This window comes from Lissotriton vulgaris, chromosome 1_1, assembly GCF_964263255.1.
Source record: "Lissotriton vulgaris chromosome 1_1, aLisVul1.2, whole genome shotgun sequence".
NCBI classification, from domain to species: domain Eukaryota; kingdom Metazoa; phylum Chordata; class Amphibia; order Caudata; family Salamandridae; genus Lissotriton; species Lissotriton vulgaris.
This window is the reverse complement of record NC_141685.1, coordinates 1,735,908,649-1,735,929,546: the sequence shown is the minus strand read 5'-3', so window position 1 is coordinate 1,735,929,546 and position 20,898 is coordinate 1,735,908,649. Positions and strand designations below refer to the sequence as shown.

Below are 20,898 nucleotides of genomic sequence, written 5' to 3'. Positions count from 1 at the left end.
TCAGTGAAATTAATAGAGGCTTTGCATTTAGGGAAATATCCCTGAATTCTCAGTAGGTATTCTTTGATTTCCTATTCACTGGGGAGTAGGCAGAAATTTGAAGGGTTGAGGTAGTGAAAATTCAATGGCTTTAAATTAATCAAAGAGCATATTCTTCATACATTGAAGATTAATTGCAAGCATTATAACTGGACAGCTGTTTGGTCCGATATTTGCTGTATCAATATGAATATTGATGAGAAAAGTCTTGCCAGAAAATGTTTGGTATTTGTAGTTTTTAAAAACTGAGTAATAGCATTAATTAACCCTTCAGCAGGATTGTGCTAGTTATTCAAACAGAAAGAAAAATAACGGAGTAAAAAATACAAACAAATATCGGCAAAATACCTTCTTTTCTGGAGAGATCTCTTCTGGTTCATGAAGACGACTTTCTTTTTCTTCCCAATCCCGTCTCAATTTTGGCCCTTGAGCTTGAGGCGATCCTTTGAACTGATGGTGATATTCAGTTTCACGAGGAATTATATCAGAATTGAATGGTTGGATAGAGGTATTTTTATTATAGATCATCTGAGGAGGGAAATACACCAGGAAAAGGTTCAGAGGAGTCAATGAAGTTTTGTAGAAGCAGTACCTCCACTCATTGGACAAATGTCAGTTCAGCAAGAAACTGAGATGAACGTGCATGGAATAATTTCCAAGAAGAACTCCATGGCATCTAGCCCGAACCATTATCTAGGTTATGTTTAAATTTTGCCTTTCTCAGACTCTAAATAAAGCGAATCATTCAGAGGACTGAACAAATAAGCAGATGCAAATGAAACCATTCATTCAGGTTGTAGCTCAAGTTATTTCATACATTGTATATGCTGGAGAAATAGTTAATTGAATCGAAAAAAATGCACCTTCTGACTGTGTGTATTTAATATTGGATGCATAGTGCTACAGTGTCAGTACTGCAAGTATTGCAATAGTATGGACATTATATGGCAGTGAGGTTAAATGTAGGCCCAGGAGGGCTGTTTCTATATGATTGCAAACAGAACTCACTTAGTTTGTGGATACCCTAGAAATCTGGAATTGATCGAACTATGGAGATAAGGCCTGAGATATGTTCACAATAATGTTACGCTGGTGAGTACATTTTTGGGTTACGAAACAGCAGTAAAAAGACATCAAGCGATTTGCCTATAGATAGGTGTAAGATCCTATGATTTCTGTGGCACTGAATACTATGTACAGAAAGGTGTGCATGAGGAGAGGTAGCAGTACTAGAACAGTACAGGGTGTAGCTATACAGAAAATAAAGTGCACTAGTAGAACAGTGTGCGGGTTACATTAATGGAAGGAAGAGCATATTATCAACACATCACGAAAAAGGTAAACTGGCAGACCTGGGAATTGGTCACAGTACTTGCTTAGCTAAGAGGGGTGCAGCAGGGTTGAAGGGTTCAAAGTGCATAGGCAGAAATGTGAGTTGTTAGTACATATTCTGTTCCAAAAGATGTAAGATCTTGCAGAAATCTAAATCACCAATGAGCATAATAATATCTCCAGAAGTTACTTCTACTACTACTTTAGACCCAATAATGGGATCAAATGAAATTGCATCGTATGACGCTGGAAGAAATTACAGTATTTTAGATCTAGACTACATCCTATGAAATAAATGACATCACATGCACGTGTGGTGTTCAAGCACAATGAACATCTTGAACTTCGGTATGGCATATTATCACCAGTAAATAGCTGTACACCATAGCGTTGGAGTGCACATGTGTAACTTCAGTTGCCCAGTACTGCCTCACATTTCACAAACATGGCTTCAAATGACTAGTGCCACTGTAGAATGCACAGGTTTAGACTTAAAATTCATGACAGCTTCACAATGATCCACACTGCAGCATCATATTATGCCTCGGTTCCTGTCGTTGAATCAGGCTGCAAATATGGGGCAGTAAGGCTTGTTCCCATGAGCCCCACCACATTCTTCAAACGTAGATTAGAACTTATACCAATCAAATGCATCAAGTCTCAACTGTTTTTAATAAATATTGTTATACACTATATCGATCGTTTTATCACTAAAACTGCATGTTAATGGGAAAGTGTTTGGCCATTTCAATAGGAACGTTACTGTCTGTAAATAACAGTGCGCAAACACTTCAGACTTCAGTAATATATTTATTAATAGTGAGTTTTTAAAAATGAACTGAGAAACACTCCAGCCCTGATGGCAATGCTATTAGTGAACTGAGAGGCAAGCCAGAGATCATGTGTACCCTACATGTGGGTAGATTCTTATTATACATGGAGCAAATGTCTACTCTATTTATTCAAACAAAAGAGGGTTTTTTGTACAGCAGAAATTCTGACCTCACATATTTGAAGGTGCTCTCATATGTGATAAAGAAGAAAAAGAGGGCTCTGTAAAATAATATATTTGCCTGGGATCACACAATTTGAAAGCCGGTTACGGGTTAAGTACATTACAGTTAGGTGAAGTAGATTATTCAAGTTACTAAACCTGCAGGTCTAGTAAAATGTTTGTGATTTTTTGAGGCCGGGCTCCTAGCAGTGAGGAGATCTTGGTTAGCTTCGAGAGGGTGGGCTGTGAACCCAAAAACAAAGGATGGAATTCAGATGGTTATGACGTCAGGTTGGTGAAGGGCCTCTCCCATGCAAGGAGTTAAGTATAAAAAGCAACAATTGCATCTGGACGTTGTGAAACCTGGGGACCTGGCAGGCCAATTCCTCAGTAAGAAGAATGTACGAGGAGGCAGTGTCAAACGAAAAAGAAGACTTAGTTTGACTCCCATCTACATGCTAGTCAGCCACTGAACAGGCTTGTCAGAGTAGATCCACTATCCAAAGGAAGTTTATAGGTCCACTGCAGGCTATATAGTGGTGTCAAATTCCTACAGATGATTCTACTGGACATATTATTTGAGTTCAAGGACAACAAATCTTCATTGCTAGACAAAGCACAAGCCCACGGGGAGCGAGTTTAACATGTCACTAAATAGTAAGGTAAAAATGGAATCCTCTGCTGCTACAGCAAGACATGCATTCAAACATACAAAATGTTCTACGTAGAATATATAATTCTTTAATACAAACCTTTTACTGTTAGGTTGAGAGCTATAAGGCAATATAGTAAACTGCAAGCTCAGCTTGGACTGCCGACAATGTTTACAAAATAATAAGATGTACACATTTGTAAAATGTAACAATTTGGCCGATATTGCCACTCTCCTAGAATGCTCCCTCATTATATGAAAGTACCTTATTTGTTGGTAGAGATACAAACATAGCCTCCCAATAGTTTTTTCAGCATTTTCCTGGCAAGAAACCCTTTTCAGTAACATACAAGACATTTACAGGAGTCCCAACTTGCTACCCAATCAATTAAATTTGAAACTTTATTCGATTTCATTGCATGTGAAATCATAAAAGTACAAGAGCATAAAAACTTGGATAAAAACATGTACACAAAAAGACAAATAGAGAATATATGGCTGGGGGGAGGGACAATCTCATAAGATTACACGAAAAACATTTCATTGCAGGGATCAGAATTCATTTATAGTGTAGCCCAGTCTGTTCTTTAAAAAACAATCTAAAATGTAAAAGGATATACTATAATAATGGATACAAGGTTTTTAACAAGAAATGTTAAAAAATATAAATAAAACATTAAAAAACATTAAATTGTTCCTCGAGACCTAATAATCGCCTTTAAAAACGTAGTTACAGCCAGAATAGTTGCTGGAGTATCTAACAGCTGTAATCTTAGAAAAGCAGCCGTACAGTATCTAATATTCCAGTCTCTAAGAATCGGTCTCAGATATTTCTTTCTAGGGACCGTAAAATATTTACAGAACAGAGTATAATGCAAAGTTGATTGTAATGAAACATCATCACAAGGACAGGTAAGTGTATCCGCTGACCAGACATTTGCCACTGGAAATAAAACCATTCCAAAAAAAGAACCAAGACAAAAACGGGCCAAGATCATACGGTTAAAGCTATTCTGTAACGTCAATAAATACTGTTGAGTGCCCTCACCACTCATAATCAGTTGGTTTGCCATTACATTATGTTTTACTCTCTCTTTACGCCATCTATCTTCCTCAAAATATTCCAAACTGTGAGCTTTCAGATCTTTTCTGGATACATCTTCTAGACTACTAAGATCCAAGAAATATTCGGGAAGACAAATGGCGTTAGTTGTCTTTTTTAAATAGTTAAACCATGCCATGTTTTTGACCCTGTCTAGTTTAAGGCAATCCCTGATTATGTCCCTATTAAAGCCTGTTTCATCCGTTACCCAGACCTTATGCCACAATAGCAACGGGGCTATCCTGATGGTATCTGATATATAAGAAATGCCCAGTTCCTGGTGGCAGCTGTAAGTAGCAGAAGAGTTAGGGACGCCCAGGAGAAAACGGATAATGCCATTTTCACACACTTGTAATATGTCTGATCCTTCGATACCCCATAGACCTGATCCGTATGACCCTGTAAGAATGTATTTCATCTTATAAACTTCCAGTAGCTCTTTTACCGGTCTATCCCCTACCTTTTTAGCAAAATGTAAAACTGCTCCAACGGCTCTAGTAAAGGTCAGTTTTCAGGCCTTAATTGCTGATTTCCAGGTGCCTTTCTTGTCAAAGGTAATACCTAGATAGCAAAACGTGTCAGTGGTGGCTACCTTATTATTTTCAATAAAGATGTTACATGTTGTATCTCTAAACTTGCCATAATCCATGTTAAATGTCTTAGTTGTATTCACTCTTAGGCCCCTATCTTTCATATAAATGACAAAGCTATTCACTGCCTTTTGAAGGCCCGTTGGGTCCTTGACATGACCACTGCGTCGTCGACATATAATAAAAGAGGAACGGGGCGCCCCCTATAGATGGGTAGTCATTTTGTTCTCTACTGAGGTGTTGGCCCAGACTGTTTATATACAGGTTTAAAAGAAAAGGGGCCAATATACACCCCTGTCTGACACCCTTTTCAATAGAGAATTTAGCAGAACACTCTCCACTCTTCCCATAGCGCACCCTCGCCCGTGCATTCTTATACAGTTCCCTTATGAACAACAATAAGACCGGGTCCAGCTCTTCTAATATGTTCCATAACAAGCCATGGTCCACACAATCGAATGCTGAGCTCAAGTCTATAAACGTGAGAAAAAGTTTCCCCCTCTTTGCCTTGGTGTATTTGTCAATAATTAAAACCAAATTCAGTCCCTGCTCTATGGTTCCCATACCTGAGCGAAAACCGTATTGAAATTTTGTTAAAAAACCCAACTCCATAGCCCAGGTTTGAAGTCTATTTAAGATTATTCTCCCCACTATTTTCATTAGGGCGCCCAGAAGGGAGATGGGCCGGTAACAACTTGGGTCATTCCTGTTACCTTTCTGAAAAATAGGTACGACTATCGCGTCTGACCAGGTAGGGATACATTTAAAATTACAAGTGCTATTTAGTACCATTGTTAGCAGTGGGGCCCACAGATCTATATTCGATCTGTAGACATCCACTGGGACCCCATCTGGGCCTGGTGCTTTCCCTGCTGCACTCTCCCTAATTGCCTGTGTCACCTCCTCTAGAGTGATATTTAAATCAAGGGGGGGCGTTCCTTGCTCAGTTACTACTCGTGTGTCTGTGGCTGGTCCCTTTGATTTATACAAGTCCTCAAAAGAATTCCACCCACCTTTCTCCCGTAATAGCCACGTCTATGATATCCTGCTCTTTATCTTGGTAAAAAGGAGCATTTTATGGCTTTCCAAAAGCCGCTATTGTCCCTTATTACACATGCCTGATGTAGGGCTTCCCAGGCTTCATTCTTTAGCTGTTTTTTCCGCTTCATCAGAGCCAGGCGATAAGCTATCCTCGCCTGTCTAATATCTTCCTTACATTTTGGGTTGGTATGCAGCGTACTTATGAGGTGGGTGTGAGCTCTGGGACAGTTTCTATCGAACCAACCCTTTGCTTTAGTTCTCAGCCCACTTTCTTCCCTCCTTAGGAGTTTATGCACCTCGTCTAGTATCTTTAAGAAAGCAAAATAAATGTCCTCAGTAGCACTTCCTTGTGTAAGACATATTTCTATTTCAGGCTGGGTTTTGCTAATCAGATCATACAAAAAGACCTCTGGGTCGACTCTATCCCATTTTAGGGAATAACCATTTGTGGCAGCAAGTCAAACCTTAAACTCGTAGGTAGACTGCCTATTCCTTTTTTTACGATTTTTCAAGACATGGAGCGTTAGACTAATTGGGTAGTGATCACTCATTGAAATTTCCTCTGTTTTACATTCCAGAACACTAGAGGCATATCTTTTAGACAATATAATAAAATCAATGATAGAATTGCATCCTCTCCCATTAAAATTTGTCTGGAAAGGCATAGGGTAAGTACACAGCTCATTAGCAAAACCTAGGTCGAATTGATGTAATATATCATTAAACAGTTCCCCACTTTTATTTTGTGTAAAATGTGAAGAGGTGTTCTCATTATCTTCACCTAGGCTGCAGATATCATGTTCGCTGTGCTGAAAAAGAGGGCAATTAAGATCCCCTACCCAAATTAAAGGCATATCTTCTGCCATATTTTCCTCTATAGTTTTTAAGACGCTACCAATTCCCCCATAACAGTCTCTTTTAGATTTGTTGGAACATTATTATAAAAGTTCACTAGGACCACTTCCTTGTTCCCTTTTAACTTCATATTCAAAATTTGATAAAACTCAGACCCATGATTAAACTTTACCTTTACTGAGATATATGTGCACAGACGCCCCTTGTTACGACCATGCTCAGTAACAATTGTGGGCTGTTAAATGTACTAAAGCCCTGAATGTGCTTTGCCCTTTCTAACCATGTTTCTTGGAAACATAATATATCATACCTATCTACAAATGACAACCACTCGGGATCATATACTTTTGCGGCTAAGCCTGCGATATTCCAGCTCATCAGTTTACAGGCATTTGCCTCTCCCTCCCCCTCTATTGCATTTTCAAATCTTCCCTGTATGGTGTTTGTCTGGCCAGTAGTATCTGTCTTTTCCCTATTTCTTGGGGATCTAAATATAATGGCAGCATCGGTCTGGGTATTATTATCCTGCCCCTGTAGTTTACACTCTTTAGTACACTGGTTGTTGCCCATAATAGTCACATTAATTCTTCTGCTATCAGATATGGGTTGTATTTCAATGTTTCTGTTCCCTTTTTCCTCTTGTCTAGATGGTTCAAACGTTGACCTATATAGGGGCCCTTCGTTGTTTATAACCTTCTGCCTGTCCATGATTCAGGGTGAATCAGTGCCAGCAGAATTCAGTCAATCTACTGAATCCAGACGCGCAAATGTATTATACAATGGGATTAGAAATTGTTGGTTTCCATGGGAACGAGTGGCCATCCTAGCGGGATGACCACCGCTGCCTCTCACTGATTCAAAGTTCCCTGTATCAACCATAGGGCCTGGGGGGATGTAGAAATAGCTCAAATCCCTGACCTGGATATGGGTTTGTGAGTGTTCCAATGCACCCCGACAAACATGATCAACTACCCTTGGATCATTAAAATTAACAACAATGCAATCACCGATAATGTTTTTCTTCTTAGGACCTACCCAGTCCACCCTTCTTACAAATAATATTTTGGACTGGGTGTCACGAGGGAGCGGTCTGTTGGTGTTTAACAAGTGCACTGTTTTATTTTTCAGTTGCTCATAGTTTTCAGATTGTCCTGACTTGAGTCTAGGTACACCTGTTGTGAGAAGTTGGCCTGATATGTGATGTCCACTTTGTCATTGATTAAAGGTGTTTGCCTATACTTGCCCAGAGTACTGTGACTCACAGTAGAGGACATAGTCATGTCCACATCACAGACAAGAACAGCCTGAGTTGGTATTCTGACTAGGCCAGAATCCATCTCAGTTCCCAGGGTTAACCCTACTATAGCCTTGGGTTGAGAACTACCACTGCCAGCTGAACTAGGGGGTGCAGTTGCCTTAGGGGCAGCGGTGGTAGGGACTGAGTCTTACTTGGTGCAGTCACTGGTCCAGTGACTTGTAGATTTACAAAAATTACACAAAGGTTTTCTTTGGCCATCTTTCTTCTGCTTCTTGGAAGTTTGGGACCCTCCTTCATTGGACATTTGGGGCCCTGTAGAAGACTTCTGGTCTTTTGGATTCTGATCCCCACCATTTGGTCTGCCTTTTACTGATCACCACCTTGGACCTGGTTTGTCTGCTTAACCCTGGTTCTGACCCATTTGTCTGCCTTCTTTCCCAATTCTTGGGGAGAGGTCAGATCTGAGCCAATCAGGTGTTGGTGCAACAACTGGTTCTGACAATTGTTAAGTATTTGCTCTCTCATGAACAAATTATACAATCCTGTATAGTCCTTAACTTTACTTCCCAATAACCAGTTTCCCAGAGCCTTAGTGGCACAATCAACAAAATCAGTCCAGTCCTGAGTCTGTGTCTTCTGGGTATCTTTGAACATCAACCTGTACTGTTCAGTGGTTAGGCCAAACCCATCAATCAGAGCACTCTGTGAGGAGCTTATCTCTTCCATTTACTGAAAAGGAGAGCCACAAGATTGCTGCCCACTGACTTTGGGGTACCTGCTGTACTTTGCAGGCCCTCTCCAAAGCAGTTATCCATTTGTGGATGTCATCCTCAACTTGGTAGGGGGGCACAATCTTACTCAGGTTTCTGTTGTCATAGGACCTGTCTTTATCCTTAGGGATATTGCTGCCACCAGTGGGTTCTGACCCACTTAACTTCTTTTCTCTAGCAAAAGCAAGTTTTTCTTTAGCTAGGGCAAGTTCCTCTCTCGCTATTCTGAGATTGACTTCCCTCATCCTAGCCTGGTGTTCTCTTCTCTGAGGGGAGGTCATTCCCCTCTGAGAACCCCTTGAAGCATTGGAGTGAAGAGATTCACCTGAGTGAGATCTATTCCTCCTATACCTCTGATTAAGCCCACATGAAGGCCTGAATGGGGCTGTCCCATTCTCAGCCCCAAATTGGCTTAGGTTAGCCTGGCTAAGTCTTCTGACTGGTACCTGGCTGTCTACCTCTTCCTCAGAATCTTCCTCAACCTCATACTCATCATCTTCTATGACAGGGGGGTCAGTGGTATCATCTGTTGAGGGTAGGACCTCATCTGCATTCCCTGTAGGACCTGAACCAGAGGCCTTTAGAACTTCAGATTCCTCTAAGAGTTCTATCAGTTGCTAAAGGATAGGGTTAGAACCTTGCTTCAGCTTTCTTGTGGTACACAAGTGTCTCAGTTCTCTGAAGCTGAGTATATCAAATTTAGAGGGTGCCCTGGGAGGGTCACTCACCACAGATAGAGATCCACTTGGTTCACCTGTGCCAGACATGATCTAGTGAGGTGTGGGTGTGTGCACCTACCTACACTAAGTGTTTTCCTACTAAACCTCTCTAGGAGTTGTAGTCAGGGTGTGCTAGGCTCTTTGGTCTACAACAACTAAGTTCAGTAGAACTTACGTACTATAAGTCTTGTTATATGTACCTATAGGTACCTATGTGATCTTTCAAATGATATCTTAAGATTACAATTGGTAAAACAACAGCAAGCTCATATCCCAACCGCTGCACACCAATGTGAGAAGTTGGCCTGATATGTGATGTCCACTATTCTAGTGGGCACCCTGTATCAGTCCAAACAACCCCTATGGTGATGGTTGTAAAGTCAACCTTATAGACCAGCTATCCTAGTGGTAGCATGGACAAAGCAGTCTTAGGCTAAACTCAAAAGGGCATGCGAAGAAAGCTGTTTTACCATATGTAACCCCTTGAATACCAAATGAAAGGACACCACACATGATATATATAGAATATATATGTATTTATTTCTAAACAACGCAGCTAAACTCTTTATGAGATCAGAGGCAGAAGCACATAACAAGATACTCAATTATCATACAATAAGTTGCACTAACTACAGTAGGGCTCTAGGGGCACGCTAAACCATATACTAAAATAGTGGTATAAGAACCACGTCACGAACAAAGGATAGGCCTAGGGCCTAGGGATTCGCTGGGGCTACACTGTACTACCAAAGGATAGGAAGTAGGAGGCCCACAGGAGGCGTGTGCAGTGTCTTTACTCACACGCAAGTTACCATAGAGTTAGAATGGGACCGAAAGAATTGGAAACTAATTATTTGAGGTCACTTCCGGATGGACTAGGAGAAAGCTACTTGAAACTTAGACACTAGGATAGTCAATACCCACAAGAGCACCGGAGTACTCGCGTTACCTCACCCACAGGAAGGGGGTGCATAGGTGTCAAAGTGTGTCGGGTTTCGTCGCTGAATCCTATGGAGCCTCGAAGAAAGATGCTGCAGGCGACCAGGAGAGATGTGTCCGGTTGGATCCAAGGGCATATCAAGGATGAAGAGTACCTGAAAGCAGAGGGGACAGCGTCTGGGTCACTAGCCAGTGACCAGGAAGGAACCAGGCGATGTCGCAAAGCAATCAGGTGATGTCGTTAAGCTTGTCTCTGCAGCCACGTGGACCAGGAGGTGTCGACGATGACCAGGAGTCAAGCACGGACTGTCCCACGAAGGCTCTCGCTGTTGGTGGTGTCGGCTTTCGGATTGGAGTCAACAAGCCTTGGCTAAGGCAACCCACGCAGGAATCGAAGATGGCTTCTTAATCAAACCAGCAAGGTCTGGTGGGCTGCTCCTTTTAAGGGGAGCAAGAGCCAGTCTGGAGCAACCAGACCAGTGGTGGAAATTCAAAGGTTCGTCATCAAGATGGCCACTAGCCAACGGGCAAGTGACCGGACAGACACGTCAAGCAGGAAAATGCAGAAGGGCCCCACGCAGAACTCGTTGAGTGTGGAGGGCTGATCTTCGGTGCAGTTGATGCTCGGGGCTGGGGCTGGGGCTGGGGCTACTCAATCCCCAATGCACAACTTCGAGGGTGCCTCGGAAGTGGCACGGAAAGCAATTCGCTAGCTTTCCAAGATGGCCGGTCCCACGTCTCACGTCGCCTCCACGGGTCTCAGCTTTGCTGTGGCTGTGGATCGGGCTGAAGGAAGTCTGTAAGTCCGGGTCTTGTCAGGCTCTGTGCTCGGGCTCCGGCTCCGGCGGGAGCGTCGACAAAGCAAGCGGTTGATCGCTGGATAGTGCCTGCTTGTGCAGGGTCGTCACTCCTTGACCATAAGGGAGATTCTTCAGTCTTCTATCTTCAACTAGAACGTCGAAGGTCCAGAGTTTCGTTTCAAGTTTCAGTCAGGATGAATCTAAAGTCTTGGGACTCAGCCCCTACCTATATACCAAATCTAGGGGCTGGATTACCTGCCTGGTCCCACCCATAGGAGGGACCTAGCAGGTAATCCAGCCCCTAGATTTGGTATATAGGTAGGAGCTGAATCCTATGGTCCCACCCATAGGAGGGACCTAGCAGGTAATATGGTGAATACAGAGAAGGAGGTGTGAAGGTACATAGTAAATAGGAAAAGAAGGGTACAGAAGAATATGGAAAACATTTTAAAAGGTGGGCTAGAGGCAGAGAGTGATATGTGGAGTACAAAATACCCGAATTCCTAAGGATGTCAATAAGTGATTTTACAGAAAGTGACCACCAAAATGGATATCCGTGGTACTGCATTTGAACCAGTGACAGAACTAGCAGATGCTTCCATTTTTAATCTGTTGAGAATGATTAGATTTGGTTCCTCTGACTCAACCAAGGGTTTCTTCAAAAGTGGACAGACTTTACTGCAGGAAATATGTCGGAAAATGTGCATTCTCGGCAGCTCATTCAAATAAGATATTAGATGCAAGGTGATGAACCAGATCTTTAGCTATAGTTGCCAAAATCTTGTCAGTGAAATGAATAGAGGCTTTTGTGTTTAGGGGAATTTCCCTGAATTCTCTCTAGGTATTCTTTGATTTCCTAATCACTGGGGAGTAGGCAGAAATGTAAAGGGTTGAGGCAGTGAAAATTCAATGGCTTTACATTTACCAAAAAGCGTATTCTTCGTACATTGCATGGGGGTCTTTAAAGGGGATGAAGAATAATTGCAAGCATTATACCATGACAGCTTTTTTGTCAGATATTCGCTGTGTCAATTTGAACTTTGATGCGAAAGGTCTTGCTAGGATATGTTTGGTATTGGTAGAGTTTTTCAAAACTGAGTAATAGCCTTAAATAGCCCTCCAGCAGTGATTCAAACAGAAAGAAAAATAATTGAGTGAAAATGTCAAACAAATATTGCCAAAATACCTGCTTTCCTGGAGAGGTCTCTTCTGGTTCATAAAGATGACTTTCTTTTTCTTCCCAATCCCGTCTCAACTTTGGCCCTTGAGGTTGAGGCGATCCTTTGAACTGAAGGTGATATTCAGTTTCACAAGGAATTATATCAGAACTGAACGGTTGGATAGAGGTGTTTTTATTATAGATCATCTGAGGAGGGAAATACACCAGGAAAAGGTTCATATGAGTCAATCGAGTTCTGTAGAAGCAGTTCCTTCACTCATCCGACTAAATGTCGCAGCAAAAAAACGAGAAGATCTTGCATGGATTCATTTCCAAGAAGAGCTCCATGGGAGCCAACCAAAATCATAATCTAGGTTATGCTGAAAATTTGTCTCTATCTGACTCTAAATAAAGCTTATCGTTCAGAGGACTGAACAAACAAGCAGATGAAAATGAAACTATTCATTCAGGTTGTGAGTCAAGTTACTTTATAGATTGTATATGCTGGAGAAACAGTTAATCGAATTGAAACAAATGCACCTTCTGGCTGCCTATATTTAAAGTTTGATGCATAGTACTGCAGTATCAGTGCTGCAAGTATTGCAATAGTATGGACATTATATGATAATGAGGTCAAATGTAGGCCCAGGAGAGTTTCTATATGATTTTTATGATGGCCACATTAGAGACAGTTACATACAAATATTGCAAATAAAAGTCACATAGTATGTGGATACCCTACAAATCTGGCATTGAACCACCATCCACCTCTTCTTGATCGATCTATGGTGATAAGGCCTCAGATATGTTCACAAAACTGTTACTCTGGTGAGTCAATATCGATCCAGTAATAAAAAGACGTCAACAAACGTGCCTGTAGACAGGTGCAAGAACCTATGATTACTGCGGCACTAAAAACTATGTTCAGAAAGGTGTGCGTGAGGGGAAGCAGCAGGGTGTAGCAATGCAAAAATGAAAGTGCACTAGTAGAACACTGTGCGGGTTACAGTAATGGAAGGAAGAGCATATTAGCAGCACTCTCTCATTTGTCGTACCCAGACCCTCTCTACTCCTTCTGATCCCTATCAGGCCTACTACTTTTCTATCAACTTCCTCCCATCAGAATGTTTCTCTGGTCTTTTGTTTTATAGGCAACCGGGGCCTAGATCCTCTTTTAGCCAGGATATTAGTAAATTGATAGAGCCGTTCCTTGAGAGGCCTAACATCACTCTCCTTGGGGACTTCAACTTTCATTTGGAGAATATGGCATGTAGGGATAACCAAGTTCTTTTGGAAACTCTGGGTTGCTGCGGTCTGGCCCAGCTGGTGGAAGGCCCTACCCATCTGGCAGGGCACACCCTTGATGGGGGCTTCTCTAATGACCCCAGGCAGAAGGTTGGACATCCTGTCCCACTAGCGTGGTCAGATCATGTTGCTGTACCGTTTGACCTGCATGTTCAGGCGGCAGTAGTTCCTACCTCTGGTCCTAGGAAGCAGGAGATGAGAAGGAATTTTAATCTTGTTAACAATGAAGTACTCTCCCCCTTCCTGAATAAGCTGGAGTTTGCTGATCTGCCGGACGCTAACTCAGCTGCTCTGGACCTCTCTCGCACCTTATTAGGAGCAATGGACACTCTTGCCCCTACTAAGAGGCATTATTCAGCAAGGAAAAGCCCATTGTCCCCTTGATTCTCAGACAGACTTAGATTGCTGAGACAAGGATGTCGAAAACAGGAGAGGCTATGGCGGGTCCACCTAGATCCTCGCGAGAAAGAACGACATAAGCAATGTTTAGAGGAATAAAAATCCGCCATTATGGAGGAAAAAGAGCTTATTTTTCTAAAGTCACCGTTTCTCTTAAATCTTCTAGAGACCTTTTTAGGATCATTGATTCCCTATCATCTCCACAGGTAGTAGATCCGATAGAGGGATCTCAGGATTTGTGTGACAAAATATCTGCTTTTTTTCATGCCAAAATCTCTGACATCTGTGCTGCGCTGGAGAAGTGTGGCTCACTGGTTAGAGCAGGCAGACCCTGAAGCAGAGGTCAGACCCGGGACCAGGGTTCAATTCCCGACGCGGCAGGGTCTTGAGCTCAAATGTCCATGGACTCGATAATTCTCGCTTCGGTGCCTGACCTAATCATGGGTTCACACTCTGCAACTCTGGGCATTAAGCTTGCTTAATCTCCACAACGGCCCCCCGCGGCGGGATGCCTGGCTTTCACCTTGGGAATGCCCTGTAGGGGCTATCTCACAGGGAAAAGCCAGGACGGGTTCCCAAGGCAAGCGCGGAGATACCCCTTCGGGGGTCGATTCAGGCGCTATATAAGAAACATAATAATAATAACAAATAATAATCTGCAAATTCTTGTACTAGACTTTCCAACCTTCCCTCTATTTTGGTTGAAAAGAGTCTGTCTGGTGAGCAGACTCCCTTGTCATTTGAGACTGTGGACCGGCTTCTAGATAGTACTAACTCGGGCTCTTCCCTAGACCCTTGCCCGCTTAAAGTGCTAAAAACCTGCCGGGAAGTGGTCATCCTGCCTCTTATGAAGGTTATGAATTGTGCCATGTCGGAGGGAGTTTATCCTTCTCTATGGAAGACTGTGGTCTTAAAACCGCTTCTGAATAAGCCTGCTCTAGACTCTGACGTTTTGAACAATTTCCGCCCCATTTCCCTGCTTTCTGCCCCTGCAAAGATGTTGGAGGCTTATCTCAACCTCCACTTCTGCACCTATCCTAAGGACCATCTCCTTTTGGCTAATTCACAACATGGTTTCAGGAGATACCATAGTACGGAGACTGCCCTCACAGCAGTCGTCAACAATATCCGTTCCCAGGTTGACAAGGGCCATACCCCTCTCCTGGTCCTGTTGGATCTCACAGCGGCCTTCGACACCCTGTCTTGTCTTATACTGGTGTCACGTCTCAGAGAGATGGTTGTCGGTGACCCTGCTTTGAGCCTTCTTGCCTCTTTCCTTTATGAAAGAGAACAGAGAGTGAAGTTGGGCCAGTTCCTCTCTGCTCCTAAACCCTTGCATTGTGGGGTTTCCCAGGGCTCTTCATTGAGCCCTACACTTTTCAATATCTATGTGGCATCCCTTGCAAGGCTGGTGAGATCATTTGGTTTGGAGGTGCTGTCTTACACAGACAACACCCAAATAATGGTCTCTCTCTCACTTTCAGTAAAGGACTGTGCCCAGAATTTCAGGAGTTGTATGGAGGCTTCTTCCCAATGGATGGTGGAGAACTTCCTCAAATTGAATGGTGAGAAAACCGAGGTATTGATTTTTGGGAGTAACCAGGAAATTGGTCTAGTGACTGGTGGTCGCCCTCGTTCGGGGAATGCCCCTGTCCAGTTTGCCACGGCAAGAACCTGTGGATGAAAATGGATACTGCCCTTTCCTTCGATCATCAGGTAAACAGGACTGTCTCCACCTGTTTCAGGATCATTAGGATCCTCAGAAAGATCTCCCACTATCTTTCCCCAGACTCTCGCAAACAGGCCACTTTGGCCTTAGTCTCTTCCAGACTGGACTATTGTAATGCCCTCTATATGGGCATTAACAACAGTCTCATCCATCGTCTTCAAATGGTCCAGAATGCTGCGGCGAGGATGGTGTTGAATCTTCCCAGAAAGGGCTCAGCCTCGGCTAAACTCAAGAACTTACACTGGCTTCCGATGGACCGTAGGATCACCTTTAAGATCCTGTGTTTGACTCATGAAGCCTTCTATGGCGCCGGTCCAGAGGGCATTAAGTCACTTGTTCATCATTACACCCCTTGCAGATCTCTTCGATCTTCTAACAAAACATTTCTCGCTGTTCCTAGGTTTTTTAAGGCTACATGGGGTGGTAGAGCGTTTTCCACTGCGGCGCCCAGACTGTGGAATTCTCCCCCTCTAGAGCTCTCAGGGCAGCACTCACTCCTTTTGTTTCACAAGGCCTTAAAAAACTTGGCTTTTCTCTGAGGCTAATTTGTAAGCTTGCCCCTACTGTCTTTGTGTTGGATGTTCCGCTTTAGCGCCTTGATGCCCTTGGGCTAAGTTTGCGCTGTATAAGACCACATTCATTCATTCATTCAGTACTTGCTTAGTTTATGGGGGTGCAGCAGGGATCAAAGTGCATAGGCAGAAATATAAGTTGTTAGGACATGTTGTGAGCCAAAAGAGGTAAGATTGTGCCAGTTTCAAAATCACCAACCAACGCACAAGTTACTACTTGTGTAACGATATATCTGTAAGAGATATTAGTTAGTGATAGATTCCTTACCTTAGAATATCCCCAGGCGTCAGACTGGATTCGGAAACTTTTGCGTAGCAAAACCCCTGCGCGTCAGTAGGTGTTGTCTGCGGCTCCGCGTCCATCGTCGGCATCTTTAGCGCCGGAATGACATCGCCGGAGTACTTAGACGCAGCCCTCGCGCGCTGAAGTTGGTTCTTATACACAGCATTTCCGCGCAAGAGACGCAGAGCCATGATAGAACCAACATTGGTGCCATGAAACTAGGGCCTTGAAAGGGGATGACCTTAACGCTAGATATCGGTTCGCAGAATGGGGTGGATGGGTGGGACGGTAAGGAATCTATCACTAACTAACGTCTCTTACAGATATATCGTTACACAAGTAGTAACTTGTGCATCTGAAAGAGACACGTTAGTGATAGATTCCTTACCTTAGAATAGATACCCCAGCAATACCAACCCCGGTGGAGGGTCTGCGAACCAATAATCACACCAGAAAGTCCTGGAGGACGGAACGGCCAAAGAAGCCATCCCTCCGGACTTGGCTGTCCAGGCAGTAGTGTCTTGCAAACGTGTGCAGCGAGGCCCACGTAGCTGCCTGACAAATGTCCTGCAAGGGGACTCCTCGGCCCAGGGCAGTAGTTGTCGCAGTGGCCCAAGTGGATTTGGCCCTCAGCCCAACAGGAGGTTCCTTTTTAGCCAAAGAGTAACACACCTGGATGCACAAAACGATCCACCGGGAGATGGTCCGCTTGTGCACCGCCCGTCCTTTCTTAGCGCCCACGTAACCAACAAAGAGTTGGTCATCCACCCGGAACTGGTGTGTGCGATCCAGATAGTAAGAGAGCGCATGTTTCGGGTCCAGGCGGTGAAGCCTCTATTCCTCTTTCGAGGGATGCAGAGGCGGAAAGAAGGTGGGCAAGGTGATGGACTGCTCGATGTGAAAGGCTGTGACTACCTTGGGCAGGAAAGAGGGATTTGTCCGCAACACAACCTTGTCCGGATGGACAGAAAGGAAAGGAGGTTTAGATGAAAGAGCCTGGAGCTCACTCACTCTCCTGGCAGAGGTGATGCAACCAGGAAAGCAGTCTTAAGCGTAAGAAGACGGAGAGGACAGTTATGAAGCGGCTCAAAGGGAGCGCACATCAGGTAAGTTAGAACCTGGTTCAAGTCCCACTGGGGCATCACGAAAGGAACAGGAGGGAGCATATGAGTGATGCCCTTTAAGAATCTGCTAACAATCGGGGACTTGAACAAAGAAGGCTGATCAGGAAGCCTTAAGAAGGCGGAAAGGGCAGAAAGGTAGCCCTTGACAGTGCCCAGAGCAGAGCCCTGCTGGGCATGAGAAAGAAGGAAGAGGAGAACCTCAGAAAGAGGGCCATTGAGAGGATCCACAGCCTTTGCTGTGCACCATGCCACAAATCTGTTCCACCTGCAGGCGTATACCGACTTTGTAGAGGGACGCCTAGCTGCAAGAATCACAGTACAGACTTCAGGAGGCAAGTCAAATGGCCTCAACTGTCGCCGCTCAATCTCCAAGTATGGAGGTGGAGACTGGACAGGTTAGGGTGGAGGACCATCCCCTGCTGCTGCGACAGAAGGTCCTCCTGAAGAGGCAGACGAATCGGGGGATCGACTGACATACTGAGTAGCTCTGGATACCAGTACCTTCGCGCCCAGTCCGGAGCCACAAGGATGTCTTGGGCCCGGTCGCGCTTGATTTACTTCAGCACTCTGGGCAGAAGTGGTATTTTATTTATTTATCTATTTGCTTGTAGAGCGCATGAGTCAATTCCCGAAGGGATATCTCTGCGCTGTTGCTTGCAGTTTAGGGCGGAGTACTTTGTGAGTTGAAGCTAAAGAGGGAGGGTGAAAAACTATGGCCTAATGAAGAGGTAAGTTTTAAATTTTTTCCTAAATAATACTAAATTCCTGGTCTGTTTCAGTTCGGTGGGTAGGGTATTCCAGAGTATGGGTCCTTTGTAAGACAGGGCTCGGCCTCCCTGTCTAGCTCTTCTTATCTTTGGGACCTGTAGCAGCAGATGGTTACTAGAGCGAAGTGCGCGTCTAGGGATGTATGGTACAAATTTTTCTCTTAGATATTTGGGGCTGGTACCATACAAGCATCTGTGTATGTTACAGATTTTAAATTTGATGCGCTGCTTTACAGGAAGCCAGTGAAGTTGGCGAAGTAAGGGGCGGGATGGCGTTCTGGGGGGGGCATTGAGGGCCAGTCTAGCTGCTGTATTTTGGACAACCTGAAGTTTATCTAGTTGTTCTTCATTCGCCGAAAGGTATAGTCCGTTACAGTAGTCCATTCTGCCTATTATTAGAGTTTGGATGAGGGTCTTTCTGTGGTTGTCTGGCAGAAATGGAAAGACACGTCTTAAAAGCCCCACCACATGGAGGCAGGCACCTGCCACTTGTGTGGTGTGCTCTTTGAGCAGGAGCGCCTGGTCTAGCTTGACGCCAAGGGTTTTCGCTATAGGTTTAGGGTTAGGGACAGGGCCTAGCTCCAGAGGCCACCATTCTGGGGACCAAAGAAGAGTCGCCCCTCCAAACAGCATGACCTCGGTTTTGGTCACGTTGCATTGAAGAAAATTTATAAGGTATAAGCGGAAAGGCGTACAACAGACCGCAACTCCACTCGCAACGAAAAGTGTCCCCGAGCGAGTGCCGCCTTGGAAATTCCAACGCGCAGACCTGATGACATTGCGCGTTCGCTTCGGTGGCGAATCGATCTAACCAAGGCTCTCCCCACTGCAGAAAGAGGCCTTGTGCCACATCCGAGTTCAGACGCCATTCGAGATCCATCATGCACCTTCAGCTGAGCTTGTCCGCCCTGGCGTTCAGAAAACCTGCCAGGTGTTGAACCACCAGGGTCACCCCCTGATGTTCCAGCCACTGCCAGAGGTGCAGAGCCTCCTGGCAGAGGGTCCACGACCCCACCCGCCCTGTTTGTTGCAGTACCACATTGCGGTGGTGTTGTCCGTGAACACCTGCACTACACTCCCCTGGACAGAGGGGAGGAATGCCTTCAGTGCTAGACGAATCGCCCGCAGCTCCAGAAGGTTGATATGGAGCCGGGACTCCGCCGGAGACCAGAGGCCTCTGACCTCCGCCTCTCCCATGGGGCCTCCCCAGCTCTGGAGGGACGTGTCCGTCACAACTACGTGCTCCGTTGGGGAAGGGAGAGGGATCTGCCGCTGACCCAATCGCGGTCCGTGAGCCACCACTGCAACTGTCTCGCAGTGCCCTCTGAGATCATGACATGGTCGGACAGGTTGCCCTGATGCTGGGCCCACTGAAACTTCAGGTCCCACTGCAGAGCCTGCATCCGCCACCTAGTTATCCAGGCCTCTACTTCCCAGACCGCAATCCCAACGGCTCCGCCCGATCAGGAATCCAAGAGGTACGAGCAATTCGGTAAGAAGGTGTTCTCCTCCCTGAGTTTGGGACTGCGGTCAGTCAATACCACATGCCTCTTGGGCCGCTACACCCACATCCTGTGAAATAAATGACATCACATGCACGTGTGGTGATCCAGCACAATGGACATCTTGAACTGCAGTAATGCACATAATAACAAGAAACCTGTTGTGCATCACAGTGTCGGAGTGCACACCATGCAATTGCTGACGCTATTTGTATCCTAACTGTTTTTACCGTTTTAACATAGTTTGTTCCTCAAAAAATTTATGGAGTCTTAAAAGTTTTATTGGGTTCTGCAGTTTCTGCACTTTACTTGAGCTCCTCGCTTCCTCTTACCTCTCGGGGGATCTGCTTCCCTCTCAGGGGATCTGCTTCCCTCTCAGGGCCTCCTTTGCTTTCGCCGGCACCCGGTCCACCGCGGGTTTTCCTGCCGGCGTACACTTAGGCTCCTTCCGGTGTTCAGGGGCGGAGCCAGGGGAATTTAGCACTCTAGTCATTTTAGACTATTTAAGCCGCATGGCCGGCTCTTCGCGCAGGGGACGCGCGCAGACACCATGCAATTGCTGATGCTATTTGTATTTTACCTGTTTTTACCGTTTTAACATTGTTGTTCCTCTAAAAATTTGTGGAGTCTTAAAAGTTTTATTGGGTTCTGCTGTTTCTGCACTTTTTTGCACTTTACTTGAGCTCCTTGCTCCCTCTTACCTCTCAGTGGTTCTGCTTCCCTCTCAGTGCCTTCTTCGCTTTTGCCAGCACCCAGTCCACCACAGGTTTTCCCCTTTATTGTGGCCGGCTCGTCGTGCAGCGATGCGCCGGAGATGCTGCCCTGTCTACCTCTGACCAGAAAGGTACTGTTAGATCTTTGGTCAGAACAGGATCCCTGTTATCACTCCTTTGACCCGGAGATCTTAGCTAAGAAGCAGCACTTAGTATACATAGGATGTAACATCTCTTTTAAGCAGGTTCCTAAC

At 44.7% G+C, this 20,898-nt stretch overlaps 1 protein-coding gene across 4 annotated transcripts in view; it reads right to left on the bottom strand.

The window, feature by feature from the left end:
• Positions 1–20,898, bottom strand: part of SAXO6 (stabilizer of axonemal microtubules 6) — a 569,878-nt gene that overhangs the window by 364,652 nt on the left and 184,328 nt on the right. For 2 of the 4 annotated variants that reach the window (XM_086919016.1, XM_086919015.1), the window contains exons 5-6: positions 12,278–12,457; positions 388–567 (exon numbers count right to left, since the gene is read on the bottom strand). In XM_086919016.1, coding sequence (XP_086775142.1) covers positions 388–567; positions 12,278–12,457 — 360 coding nt within the window. The remainder of the gene's footprint in view (positions 1–387; positions 568–12,277; positions 12,458–20,898) is intronic. The other 2 variants (XM_086919018.1, XM_086919017.1) reach the window with 1 other exon arrangement.